General features: G+C 37.0%; 1 protein-coding gene across 3 annotated transcripts in view; it reads left to right on the top strand.

Moving 5' to 3' along the window:
- Positions 1-14971, top strand: part of LOC145997147 (stimulator of interferon genes protein homolog) — a 77552-nt gene that overhangs the window by 19892 nt on the left and 42689 nt on the right. For all 3 annotated transcript variants that reach the window (XM_083133797.1, XM_083133795.1, XM_083133796.1), the window contains exon 2: positions 1906-2041. In XM_083133797.1, the coding sequence (XP_082989923.1) occupies positions 1906-2041 (136 nt within the window). The remainder of the gene's footprint in view (positions 1-1905; positions 2042-14971) is intronic.

The raw sequence follows: 14971 nt of genomic DNA, 5'->3' as shown, positions 1-14971 counted from the left end.
CAAATTCTATGAGGTAGTGATTCAATAATGATGTAATTCAATTTTTACCTAAATATTTCTAAAGGGCATGGCATTAACCTTTTCTTCTATGCCAATGCATTAAGTTCAGGGTTTGGAAACATAGCTTTGTATTTGTATATGGAATGATAAAATTGATTATGGGACAAACACACATTGATGCATTACCCAGGATGCAGCACCAAGCAGTGGCATATTCTCATATTTTTTTTTTTTCAAATATATTGAAATTGCCGGAAAATTTTGAAGTTGTCGATTTTCTGTTTTTGTTTTACTTCCATGCTTGCATTAGTGTTTTGTTTTATTTCTATTATATCTGATTAATATGTAGTAAATATATGCAATAAATGACATTTGTTGCGGTAAACCTGGTCAAATTTTCAGAATACAAGGCTGGCGCCAAGTATCTTTTACCTTACTCTATTATAGCATGCTCCACTGTCTGGCAGTTTTGAGTTGTACTGATTGTACTAAAAGCATCCATTGTTGTTTTTTTCAGGGTGGGTGTGGGAGGAAGAGGGAGACAAACCATTCCACTAAAACCACTGCTTCAGTTTGAAGTTATCCTGTACCAGTTTTTCCTTTGATTAATATGATTCATCCACAGTGTTTGGAAGTAACTAAAGGCATGGCCATGAAAACAGGTGGATTGCGCTGGTGCCACATATGGAAAAAGCAAAGCGAGATCTGGACAAAAGTCGCTGGTTCCCGCACATTGTGTGGCGGTGTCAACCGGGCTGCGTTGCCTATTTCTAGTGTCAGACCGACCTCTCACTGGGGCACTTTCGTGTCATGCTTGACCTTTCCACTTTGTATTTTGTGGATTACAAAGACGAACTCTACAATGATTTCTTTCATTCTCTTAAACATCCCAACAAACGGGGTGCTGCTCTGACGTGACAACAGCATTATCTTATGACACTTGCCTAATTTCATGGCCGTGCATTTAGCTACTTTTAAAGTAAGTAGCTGTAACAGACTTACTTGCTACATTAGAGGTAAAATTACCATCAGTTACTTTATGGCACTCAAATTGTTAACTTGGAAATGTATAATGTGAGAGAGGTGCTCAATTTGGAAACTCCAACAGTGTATCTTCTCTGGATGACAAGGTGAAAGGATTTTCATGGAATCACAAGGAAGTGGGCTTCATGAGGGCTTACTTAACACCACCTGTTTCTACTGTGATTAATTTGGTTTATTTTACTTAGCTTTTCTGCCACTTTTGGCTAATCACAAAGATGAGGGTGAGTGATGTTATGATGAAAGTTATTAATGGGCATTCACAAAGAACACCCATTCCCAGTCTGGGATTTGAACCCAGAACCCCTGGCATCTGATAACCACTTGACCATGGAGGTCGGCTATGTCTACTATGTTAACCTGTCTCCTTCCCGATTTGAATGTACTGCTTGAAAATTGTAACAATTAAAAGTTGTTCAAAATATAGATAAATATTAGTGTTTAAGCATTTTAGTCTAATTTTATACATCAATTTACCAGGATTATTGCTTTAAATGTTTGAGAATCACATCAGAGTATTACTTGTTACATTATCACAAAATTAAGTTTCTTCACACAAAGCCAATGTAAAATAAAAATAAATTTCGAATTCTGCATAATTTCCAGGACAATTAGACTCCTCCAAAGGGTCCTGTGACAATTTTGCAGAATCCATTAAAGACCACGATACCGGAAAAGGTATCTGTAAATAAATTCCAACCGATACTAAATAATCCCAGTACCACTGGTATTGGCCAATGCTGATGCATCGGTATCAGCTGAACACTAATACACATATATGACAGCATTGTTTTATATTTTTAATTTTTTTTTGTTTCATTCTGTCTGATCGTAATATTCAAGTTTTATTGTTTTTTTCTGTAGGGACAGTCAGAGGATGCACCCATTTCAGAAAGAGAGTTGGAATGCATTAGGTATGGCAGCAATCTCCTGGCATGCAGCTTCTTCTTTGGATATTTGTATTTGGTTCTTCGTTCAGAAGACATCAGTTATTCTTCAGGTGAGATTATAATCTTATAATAATTATTGAACTGGTTTCATTTCATTGAGTGTACTTGAATATGTTGCTTACATGTTGATTTGCAGAGCTTGTCACAATTTTTTTTCCATTGCTTAAAGATATTCCTATACTTCAATAAAATATATTCTTCTTCTTAATGTGTAGTACAAAATTATTTCTATGAAGAAATTTGATTTTATTATCCTGAGTTCACTCAAGGTGCATGGCTTTACATTAAAAGTTTATATTTTTCGTCAACTTAATGTAAAAAAAAATATATTTTTTTTGTATACATGTTTAAAATTTTGAAGACTCCAGTTCTATTAAATCATATTGGAACAGGGTAGGTACTTACCAGGAATTATGTGAGAATTTTCCTCCGTGGATGAAAAATTGCAACTTTTATTAATCCAATGCCATTAAATCTATTCATATTTATAAATACTCTGGTGTATGTTTTTCACAGTCTAGCTTTAATGTTTATTGAGGAAGTAAAATAAAACTGAAGTGGAAAACAAAAGAGATTTCTCTCAGTCCGTACACTTTGCTATCGCATAACAATCTCTCCGACAGTCATACAAGTCATCTGATGACGCCAAATCTAACCTTTTTCGAGATTTTAAGCTATGAGTTTGCCAGCTACTGCTTATCACATCACACTACGATGCCAGGGGTCTTGGGTTCGAATCCCTGCCTGGGCATGGATGTTTGTTTTCATTCATCAATTTCATCATGTCATCACTTATCCCCATCTCCGCAAATTAGCCAAAAGTGGCACAAAAAGCGAAGTAAAATTAAGCAAATCCAATGAAAAAATTTCAAAAATGAAACTACAAGTTGCTTTGTGATGGAAATTCGACTGTGTTTAGCATCAGTTAATTGTCTGTCTGGATACATTGGAATCACAACGACCCTTTCTTTATATTGTTCATATATTTGGAGGGGGGCAGTAATAAGTAATGTTGAAATAAAGGAAACTCTTACTTGTAAGCTTCAATTATTATCAAGTGTTAACTCGGGCTACATGAAAATTTATTTTTGTCAAAATAATTTACAATCATGTATTTTTAAGGCAATATAATCTGCTACCTCAAAACATTATTTTTTTAAATATTTTTTGAGAGGTACATCTTTTAATTTTATTGCTCCTTATATATTTATTTTTTATGTTTGTATGAAACAACGATATGTAATCGCATTCGATTGTGGTGGAATTTTCTGTAAAAATCCTTGCTGGTACACCCAAATATGTCAGATACCAATCCTTGACAACAAACCATTATCATTCAATGATGTTTTTGTATGCATCCTCTTATTTGAAAAACGTATACTTTTAAATTTCAAATTATAATAAAGACAATAATTACAAACAACTAATGCCACAGTAGCTCAGTCGTTACGGCATCTGACTACCATGCTAGAGACCCAGGTTGGGTTTGCAGCAAGGGAGAACCGGGATTTTTTCCACCGGTTCAAGATGCTCCGGCTCCCACCCAGTGTTGTATAAAGTGGGTACCTGGAGGAAACTTGGGGGGGTAAAGGCAGCCAGGGCAGTGGTGGATCCAGGATTGGCAGTTGAGAGGGGCAATTTTCGCCAGGTAGATTGCAGTACCTTACCAAGCCAGGATACTCTCCTGACATACGTTTTCAATGGTTACGTAAACAATGCTGCCTCAGAGAGAAGCTGGGTTGTCGCCTGAGGTCTCATTGGTAGTGTTTGAAACAAGGGTTTGAGAATTCCAATTCTACACTCGTTTTTTTTTGTTTGTTTTTTTCATAATTATCGTAATTAATTCCAACTTTGCGACACACACATAAATATGCATCGTAAATCTGTAAATAAACTGACAAACATTACTGTCATTGCACCTGAAGCATACTACTTCGTCCATCGCAATTTTCAGAGGAGATTTAGCAACAATGGCTTCGCGGTGAACGAGACAATGGTCGGTTCGTAAGTTAGGATTTACTTCGCGTACTTTACCCACGAATCCTTTCACTCAGCCTGTCATGGAAACGGCTCCGTCTGTACAAACACTTAACGCAGTCCTCCCAAATTGGATGAAAATTCTAATCTCCTGAAAAATCAAAGTGAGTTGATAAAAACTTGTATGACCACAATTGAGAACCTCAAAAGTGATAATGCGAGATTACAAAGCAAATTGACAAACTTCATACTCAGGTTGATGATCTTGATCAATACAGCAGGAGGAATACGCTTGAAGTTTGTGGTGTACCAGAGGTTCCAAATGAAAATGTTTTTGCAACGGTTATAAATGTAGGTCGTGCTCTTGACATCGAAATTAATGACGGTATGATCGATGCATGTCACAGGCTCAAAAAACATCCAGGTCAAAGTGCGTCCAATATTATTGTTAAATTTGTAAGAAGAACTGATAAAGACAAATTTGTTCTAAGGAGAAAGGTTAAACGTAATCTAAACTGTAAAGATATTGGTCTCACCATAGGGGGGCCTATTTATGTAAATCAAAGTCTCACAATGCAAAGGAAAATCGCCTTCAGTGAAGCACGGAAAGTTAAAAGGGAAAAAGGTTACGAATATCTGTGGATTGATTGGTCTGGTAATGTTAAGTTGAGAAAGAGAACTAATGATTCGGTGGTCCATATATTAAATTCAATAAATGATGTCATCAACTTGAAATAAAGGTATGGCCGAAACCGACAACTATTTTTCAGATACTAATGAACTATCTGTCTACTACCAGAATGTTAGAGGGTTAAATACAAAATTACACAAATTATACTCTAGTATATCCCTCGAAAATTATGATATAATCATACTAACAGAAACTTGGTTAAATGTGGGTGTATATGATGGCGAGCTCATAGATAACCGATACAATGTTTATCGCCAAGATCGGGTCCATAAGGGAGGGGGAGGTGTCCTGGTTGCTGTAGCAAACAAGTATTCTGTTGAGGAATTTAAAATCACTATAGAATATGTAGAAATAGTATGTATCAAATTTATATTTGAACATAGAAGCTACTTCTTTTTATCAGTATATTTTCCACCAAAATCACCAATTAAGAAGTATCAGGATTTTTTTGAATTTGTTGAGGAGATTGCTAACCGGCATAGTTTTAAAGTAATTATTGTTGGTGATTTTAATATTACCACGATAATAGATGATCAATATAATTTATTGGAAGGTGGACCTATTAGTATTTCTCTTGCTAATTTTGTATCAATGGGAAATTTTAAATCTGTTAATCATGTAAAAAATAAAAATGGGAAAACCCTAGATTTACTATTGACAAATATAAGTGATAGCATGAATCTTACTAGAAATTTACACCCGTTGCTTGAGGAAGACCACCACCACCCGTCACTACATATTCAGGTCTTTTTAAACAAAAAGGTTACTAGTGTTAAATCAAATCCAGTTACTGTATACAATTATGCAAGGGCTGACTTCTACAATATGTACAAACACTTGGAAAATGAAAAATGGGACAATTTAGCTACTTACAAGAATCCCAATGAAGCCTTAGACTATTTTTACAAGGTAATTAATGGTGTGATAGACATATATGTGCCGAAAATATCAATATGTAAAAAACGTTCTTACCCATGTTGGTTTACATCTGATATAATAAGAAACTTAAAAGAAAAAGAAACATACAGAAGAAAGATGAAATATTCAGACTACTATCAAACTAAATTTGCTGAATTACGTAGAAAACTAAAAAGAATGATAAATATAGCATATAAAACATATGTATCAGAAATAGAGAACAATTTAATAAGCAACATTAAACCATTTTGGAATTTTATAAGAAATAAGAAAAAAACTAATAGGAAACTAGCTTATATGATGTATAAGGGTAATAGATTGGAAACGAATGTATTAATTACTAATGGTTTTGCTGAATATTTTCAAACAGTGTATGCTTCAAATCCTTCAACATATAACATTATTGAACCCTCTGACATGATAGTATCTCAGTCGCTGGTAGTAGATTCAATCACCAACGCAGAATGCAATGAAGCCATAAAAAAACTGAAATCAACCAAATGCAGTGGTCCCGATCAATTGCCAACATACATATTCAAAGGTTGTGCCGAATTATTATGCACCCCTTTGTGTTATATTTACAATATTGTTTTAAAAACTCAAATTTTCCCTGATCTTTGGAAAATCAGTAAAATTTGTCCTGTTCTAAAAAAGGGAGACCCATGCGAAATTACAAATTACCGACCCATTTCTCTAATCTCAGCTCCTTCAAAAATATTTGAATATATATTATATAACAGGATATTCAACCATGTTAAACCTTATATATCAATAGATCAACATGGATTTTGTCCTGGAAAGTCTACTTCAACTAATTTGGTCAATTTCATACAGAGTATATCCGATTCCCTTGATGATAGGAATTCTGTTGATGCAATATATATGGACTTCGCCAAAGCCTTTGATACTCTTGACCACGATGTATTGTTAAGTAAATTGTCTAAGTTTGGTTTCTCTCATAACTTTCTTATGTTAATATCTTCTTACCTATGCAATCGAATGCAATTCGTAACATACAATCAAGCTAAGTCATACACTTACAAAGTTTGCTCTGGTGTACCGCAAGGCTCCAATCTTGGACCATTATTCTTTCTATTATACATCAATGATCTACCCACAATTTTTAAATACTCAAAATGCTTACTTTTTGCTGATGACTTAAAATTGTATAAAGTAATGAAAGATTCAAATGATGCACATAAGTTGCAAAAAGACTTGGAAAATGCACAAAGATGGAGCATAGAAAATAAATTAAACTTTAATGTCACAAAATGTTTTGCAATAACTTTTTCCAGGCAAATCAAACCCAATATTTATCAGTATACAATGAATAATCGTGCATTACAAAGAGTAAATCAGATAAATGACTTAGGAGTTACATTAAATAATAAATTATCTTTTGGAACACACATTGATCAGATTTGTAATGATGCTTACAGAACGTTAGGGTTTCTAATTAGAAGTTCACAAGACATGCATAATGAAAGAGCTCTGACAAGCCTGTTTAATTGCCTTGTTCGAACCAAATTAGAATATGCAAGTGTAGTCTGGTCACCTTACACTCAATGTAATAGCAAAAAGATTGAAATAATTCAGAAGAAATTTGTTCGTTACTTATATTACAAAAAACACAAAAGATCGTCTTTTCAGGATCAGGTATCATATAAACAACTACTCAGAGAATTCAATGTTACACCTCTGTACGAAAGGAGAGTAGTATCACATCAATTATTTTTATATAAGTTAGTCAACGGGCTGGTTGACAGTCCAAGTCTCCTCCAAACATTAAAATTTAATGCTAAGAAGGACATGTTGCGGTTCAGGCAGCCTTTTTATTACAGTAAATCCAACTCAACTGAACACCAGAATTCCCCCATTCTAAGAATATGTATTAAACATAATGAAATAGTCAGAAACGGTGGAGACTTGGATTTTGCTATGCCATTCATGCAATTCCTGTCCGTCCTTCGAAGAAAATCATGAATCATGAATAAATAATAAATAATTATAGATGTTTTCTGTGTATATGGGTATGTTTATAAATACAATTTGCTTGTATGTGTGTATATTCGTGCATAGTTATAAATGCCTCAGTCTGTATATAGATATATACCTTGTTCTACCTCAGTGAATATCATTTTTGGATTTATGTTCTCTAGAATACCTGTGCTGGTGTCTTTTTATGAAACCATTATTGTAGTATTGCTCTCCTTTTTTCTTCTATTGTTTTTGTATTGTATTGTATTGTTGGAATTATAATTTTTTAATTGTTGAAAATATGTATATATGTAAGCCTATTGTAATTGGAGCGAAAGCTCTGTTATAGGTGAAATAAATAAATAAATAAATATTAATTCATTACGGACCACATATTCATTAGTCGTACAAAATATTTCTTCACCGGTTGCTCGCTTGGGTAGATCTTTGTAAAAAAAGAAATTACTTGCAATTACATCCCCATCAACATACCTTATGTAGGAAAGAAGTTGTGCGTGACTGCCAATATCGGTGGACTCGTCGATCTGAAGTGAGAACTTTTGACTGCTCTTTATTTTCTCCTTCATAATGTCTTCGATGTCACTGGACATGTCACTAACTCGGCGGCTGATTGTGTCAGCAGAGAGAGGAATTTTTGAAATTTCAGTAGCGCGGCTGATTGTGTCAGCAGAGAGAGGAATTTTTGAAATTTCAGTAGCAGCTTCTGAACCCAGGACTATTTTTACCATTTCTTTACACACGGGCATTAACAACGTTTCTGCTATTGTGTGTGTTTTTTTGGCCTTTACGATAAGTTCGGCTACCTTATAGCTAGCTTTCTGTACTTTTTGTGAAACACGTACCGACGTAGTCATGAGCGTCACTTGTTTTTTATTTTGTCCCAACCAACGAAAATAATTCACATATTTACTTAACAGAGAGGAATGTTTTGTTGACAATTGTCGTTTTAATTTACTGGGAACCATAGCAGCATTACTGAGATTTTCACCACACACAACACACTCAGGGATTGGGCATGTTTTGTCACCACACCAAAAAAAAACCGTAAGATAAATAGTTTTCACTATATTGCCGGTGAACTACTTTCTGTTTCTTTTTTTGGGGCTCGATGGTTTCACTACTTGCACTCGAGGACGAACCACTCCGTAGAAGGAACTTATCCATATCGAAAAGATAAAATAGTAAGACTGGTGTAGCAATCCAATACTCGCACTACTGCAGAGCACAGCTGTGATAGAACTGATCTGAAATACTGTAATTGTTGTCTGACAATGTGTGGGTCCTTCGGCGAAGGAAAAGAGCAACAAAGTTTGAGAAGCGCCGACAAACAGGCACATTGTGTGATGGCACACTAGTGTGCATCGGCACACCGGTTGCGGAACACTGCTCTAGCTGATCATATCGGTTCAGATACAGAAGCTAGAAGATATATACGAAATCTCAAAAATTCACGGAAATCGCCTTCACTGCAAAGTACACCTTTAGTTTCATATTCGGAGAGTTTTCTGTCATCCATGTGAACCTGTGAAGGGAACGTTTTGACGTCCAAACAGTTCTCACAGTAGGTAGTAAATAACCTTTCCCTGTTTTCAGCTATTTGTTCTAGGCGTTTGTTTTGCTGAATATTTATTACGTCGAGACTAGGATCACTTCGCATCTTCAAGAACCGTTTCCCATCTTCCACTACCTTTTTGTGATAATCTTTAGATTCGTGAACGACCAAACCCTGTGAAATTTGAAAAACCCTTCGAAAGTTTCATAACTAATTTCCCAAGTGTCGCATTGTGTTTAATCCCCCTGACTTGACCAGGTACGAAAATGGGACAAAATTTACATAGGTAGCTCTGAAGGTGATCTGAAGTGACAAGCCACTCGAACGATTCCAGGTGCTTTTTGGAAGCGTATCGATGGCCATCTTTGTCGCCTTTCCTTTGCAAGGAGAATGGATATTTATATCCAACTGGTGAAAACAAATGGCGCCTTAAAATACCCTCTTTTGAAAAATTATCTATCTGTCCCCCCAGGAATTTTCCAATATCAAAAACATCAATTCGCTGAGGTGTTTCACTTTCCGCGCAAATTGCAATATCTGCACTGGTCTGGTCGAATCTGTAGATTCTGCACTGTCACATAAAATATCCTCGTCACAAAGAAAGCAAGAAACACAAGGATGGAAACGTATCGCACCAAACTACACTACCAATTCACTCGACCGGAAAAGAACGCAAGAACTGACAAACCCAAAGTTACGTTGACTGGTGTCGGCTGGACCCACCCTCAAGTCCAGCGTGGGTATCATATTACCGTGCATGTCCAGTGAAGACTGCGACTTTTCGGTGTTTACTGAAATGTTTGTTTTTTTCCTCCTTCTGGTCAGTAGCAAAGGGAAGGAAACCAAAATTTCACTTCAATAGGGAGTAACGAAGCTCCTGTTGTGGAAAATCAAGTTTACCTTGTTAATGAGGGAAATGTAAATTAAAAAACATACATGCAGAACTTAAATTATTAGTAATCATTATTATATATCCCAAAAATCCATCATCAGGGCAGGGGGGGGAGGGCGATGGCCTCTTATTCCCCCCCATGGATCCCTGCCTGAGCCAGGGGTGTTGCTGATCACATCACTCCCACCTTTGGCCGTGATCAAGAATGTGTGGGCCCTAACTCCACACACCCCTTATACACCTTCAGGCATAGTGCAAAGTATTATGGCCGCCACCTGTAGAAAGCTGTCGGATCGCGCTCCACATAAGATTGGATTTTCTGTGTTCTCAGTTTATTTCTTCATTGTGGTACTTTGCACGGGTGTTAAGCTATTGCTATTGAACAGTGCCGACGATAAAAACATTAACCCAAGTGAGTGGAAATGCAGTGAGAGGTGTTTTATTGTTCCAGCGGCAGGCGTCCTCCCGACGCTTTTCTCTGCTTCGCCGAGGGAGACACGTGCAACGGACAGCGGCCAAGGTAAGCCCAGGCCTCACCGGCTCTTGAACTTTCTTTTCCTTGTGATGCTGTGTGGAGACATTAAGTTAAATCCAGGCCCCAGGCCAATGGAAAAACAAATTCAGTGCATACTATCATAATGCCCAGAGCATAAAGAATAAACTTTCTGACTGCACTTCGGAATTGGGAGAATTTATGGAGCAGGACTGTATTGCAATAACCGAAACGTGGCTCAATGACAATGTACTGGATTCCAAACTGCCTTTTTCAAAACATTTCACTATGTACAGGAAAGACCGAGGCTCAAGGGGCGGGGGAGTGATGCTTTGCATAAATAACAAATGGAAAAGTGTGATGCGAAGTGACCTGGATCGCGACTGTGAAATTCTGTGGGTTGAGGTGCTTCTCGGCAAGAAAAACAAACTTTTCATCGGTTGTTTTTACAGGCCACACAAAACTTGCCCCGTAGCAGTTCTGGAGGCTTGCTACGATTCTGTGCTGTCGGCATCCTCACGATGGTCCAGAACCCAATTAATGTCTCCGTAATCAGAGGCGAGGGCCACCTGCACCAATCACACCATGAGAACATCCAAACAATCCTCTCAACACCAAAATTACAGCAACTTCAAATTTATGTTTCAGATAGCTCCCACGAGTCCTACCTAGTAACGCCGGCAGCGCTGATTTGTTGTATACTGTGGAGGACAACTGACCTCGAAAGGGATTCCTTTTATGTGAACAATATAAGTTTACTCAATAAGATCAATATTCAAATAAGAATATGCCTGTCAGCTACCATATAATTCAGTCTTGGATATCAAATTCAGAGCTAGTACAATTGTATGTGATGCAGTTTACATGTTTTATGCAGTCTACTTCCACACCGTTCAAACTTGTCTAACAGAATATCAAATTTTGTAGTAACCCAACAACCTAACCTTTCCCTAGCTGATTGCCAAACCAATTACAAGCAAGAAATAATATGAGTTACGTTGGCAAGACACACAAAGTTCTTCCCTCTGAAAGAAAACACACAATATTAAAATATGTCAACATGCAATTATCACATACCGATTTTGTAAGCATATATAGAATGAAATAGGAGTTTCGAAATACTTAAACATTTATTCATATGAGAAATTACACCTCTCCCTGATCATTAACAGGAGCTGTTTATATTTTCACTTGCACTTGTACTCGATTTATTTTCCACACTAGATACACACGCTAGCATGCTTTATTCGAAACGTACTTTTGATAGATCTACCTTTGAAGTATATAAACATGAGCTCATGAAAAGTGATTAAACTGCTGCAGCTTACCTCCTGAAACGGTGGGTCACGTGATCCTTTTCACACCCTACCTTTGTAATGGAACTGCCTAATCGCATCACCTTACTTCCATTCATTGCTCGATCCAACGGCCGATCTCCTGTTGTACAAAGTGCAGTACCTTCCTTCACTGTCGAACACTTATCTTCCGTAAGCTAAACAATGAGGATTCCTTCCCACATGGTTCCGTTATTTCTCTCATCCTTCACCTCTACCCCGGCTTCTTTCTTTTTTTTCTCCTTCGTGTTTTTATTTCTCCTTTTTACATCACGTTTTCCGCGTGACACGAGAAGTTCTACTGAACATAATATTAAGTACAAATATTCATATATGTATGTATTAATAATCTGAATGTCATAAAGACTTAATTGATTATAGTTATTTTATTCAAGCACAATAATGGAGAATACTACACTGTAAATTTTATAAGTTTTCGCCATCACAACAAAATGTCCTTGTGCATAGCGAAAACAAACTGTTTTTGGCGGTAAATTTTATGACAATGAGATCTACAACAACAAGAGATTAAAACTTGTTACAAAGGCACTTGCAATAACATGACTTTGAATTTAACTTCGAAATACCATTTACGTACAATGTGAATTAAAAATTTTGTAATTTATAATGAATTACAAATAGTGCCATCTAGCGTTATTTTCTGAACTTCGTAATGTACCGGTTTACGGACGTAAGTAAAATATTTAAAATATTTACATTCTTGTAATATTATGATACCATATGACAATAACCGTCATATTTGGCGCCCAACAAGGGGCTCGACCCCTTTCAACAAGTTTACATCATCAAGTATATATATTTTACTTTTACACCAGATAACCTAACCATTCGTCAGGACATATTCACCTAAAACATACATTCGCATGATTACATTCATAAAATCTTGATATAAATACAATATGTATAATACAATTGTTCCTTACCGGAAGGAAGAACTCCGTGCGTGCCCCAGATGTAACCCTTCTTTGCCATTTATGCCCAAAATTTTAAGATCAGGAAATCCCTTGCAAACCCAAGAAAGAAAATTTCAGGCCCACATCTCCTGTGCTGGTGCGCCGCAGAACTGCACCTACTTGGTTCCTTACCCACCGCAGGTACAAATTTCACTTCACCCACAGGAGAATGTTCCAAACCTCAGTCCTCACTACCCCCAACCTCATCTTGATTGCCCTTAATGGCAACACCTTGGGTGATGCTATCTCTCATCATCTGCATCCATTTTTCCGTATCCTCTAATCCCAAATCTGATAACTTTTTCATCCATACCATCAACTTGTCCTCGGAACAATTCCATATTTTACAATTTTCAATAGATTGGTTCTCTATTTTCTCCCCATTAATACAATCTACCAAAGACAGTGTAGAATCTTTGTGGTTTTTTACGCAAAGGTAAGGACCGACAAAGAGCTCGCAATATTTTCGTATAACTTTATCCCCTATACCACTCTGCGCTTGATTTTTAACAAAGACTAATCTACCTTCGTCAACTACAGGATTAGTGACATGTCTTGCGTTAAGTACTTTCAACCTTTCCCGCCTTTTGCTGATACTGCCTAAACTTGCCATAACCAATTTTTCATCCCACGTGAGCTTATTAGTTTCTATTCCCAACAACGGTATTTTTGTCAAACTCTTTTGCATGTTTAGCCTCAACTCAGCTGGTGAATAACCCGTTTGAGAGGAGATTGAACCATTGAGGAAGTTAAGGGCTTCTGGAATCCTTTCTGGCCATTTGGCATGGTTGGATATACATAGTACCCTCATCAGCCGATTTAATTCCAAGTGATACCGTTCCACTAAATTTGAGCACGGGTGGTACACAGGAGTGTACAGGAGTTGTACTCCCCAGCTTTTCATGACATCCTGAAAATTTTTAGATTTGAACTGTGGTCCGTTATCAGACATTATCTTTTGTGGTACACCTAAATGAACAAAGTATACTTTGGTTAATCTATTTACAATTGTGGCCGCATTACTGTTAACGACCGGATATGCTACTAAATATCTCGTGGCCGCATCCAACACGGTAAAAAGAAATCTTTCACGCCTTGGTCCTAGTGCAAAGGGACCTTGCAAATCGATAAATAACAACTGGCCTGGTTTGTCTGTGACATGCGACCTAGCAACGAACTTGGCCGGATGCTTATTAGGTTTGGTGCGTTGGCAGATATCACAATCTTTAATGTACGACTTAATATCAGATTTCATGCCTTTCCAATAAAATGCCTGATAGATCATTGCAAGAGTCTTGGCAACTCCAAAGTGCCCCAAGTCATCGTGACAAGCTATTAAAACCTTTCCTATCAAGTTTACGGGAATGCAAATTCTGTGACGTGAATTGTCATGGAAGTCTTTGATGTAGAGTACGCCACCATTCAAACAGTAAGTTTGATTCCAGGACCTAGAACGAGCATTTATCTTTTGAACCACTCCTTGCAGGTGATTGATTATTTCCAACAAGCCTATATCCTTGTGCTGCAAAGTTATCAATTCTTCTTTGGTAAACAACTCTCGACCAGCTTTCATGACCGTAGATATGTTCACCAAGAACTGAGAATCCGGAATGTTTGGAAAATTTCGACTAAGTGTGTCAGCTAAAACATCATCCGCCCCTTTACAATATTGCACCCTGAAGGAGTATTGCTGAATTTGTATGAACCATCTCGTTAAACGAGAGTTCCAAGAGTGAGCCGATTCGAGCCACGTGAGCGACTTGTGGTCTGACACCACGACAAATTGTCTGCCTTTGAGAAACGTAGAAAATTTCTCTATCGTAAACAATATGGCAAGAACCTCTATTTCTGTGGACGTGTAAGACTTCTCGTACGTCTTCAACAATCTACTAACAAATCCTAACGGCTTGATGTTACCATCCACAATTTGGTAACAATAACCACCAATTCCAATTAAAGATGCATCCGTTTGGATATATAATTTGTTGTCAAAATCCGGATAATTCAACGTTACCTCTTGAACGACTAATGTCTTGAGGAGCTTAAAAGCTTCTTCCGCTTCCCCTGACCAATGCCATTTGGACTTATGTTTCAATAATTCATAGAGAGGTTGTGCTGCAAGAGCGTAATTGGGAATATATTTGGATAGCC

This window comes from Lepisma saccharinum, chromosome 13 (assembly GCF_977018435.1).
Source record: "Lepisma saccharinum chromosome 13, izLepSacc3.1, whole genome shotgun sequence".
NCBI classification, from domain to species: domain Eukaryota; kingdom Metazoa; phylum Arthropoda; class Insecta; order Zygentoma; family Lepismatidae; genus Lepisma; species Lepisma saccharinum.
This window is presented reverse-complemented; position numbering and strand designations above follow the sequence as displayed.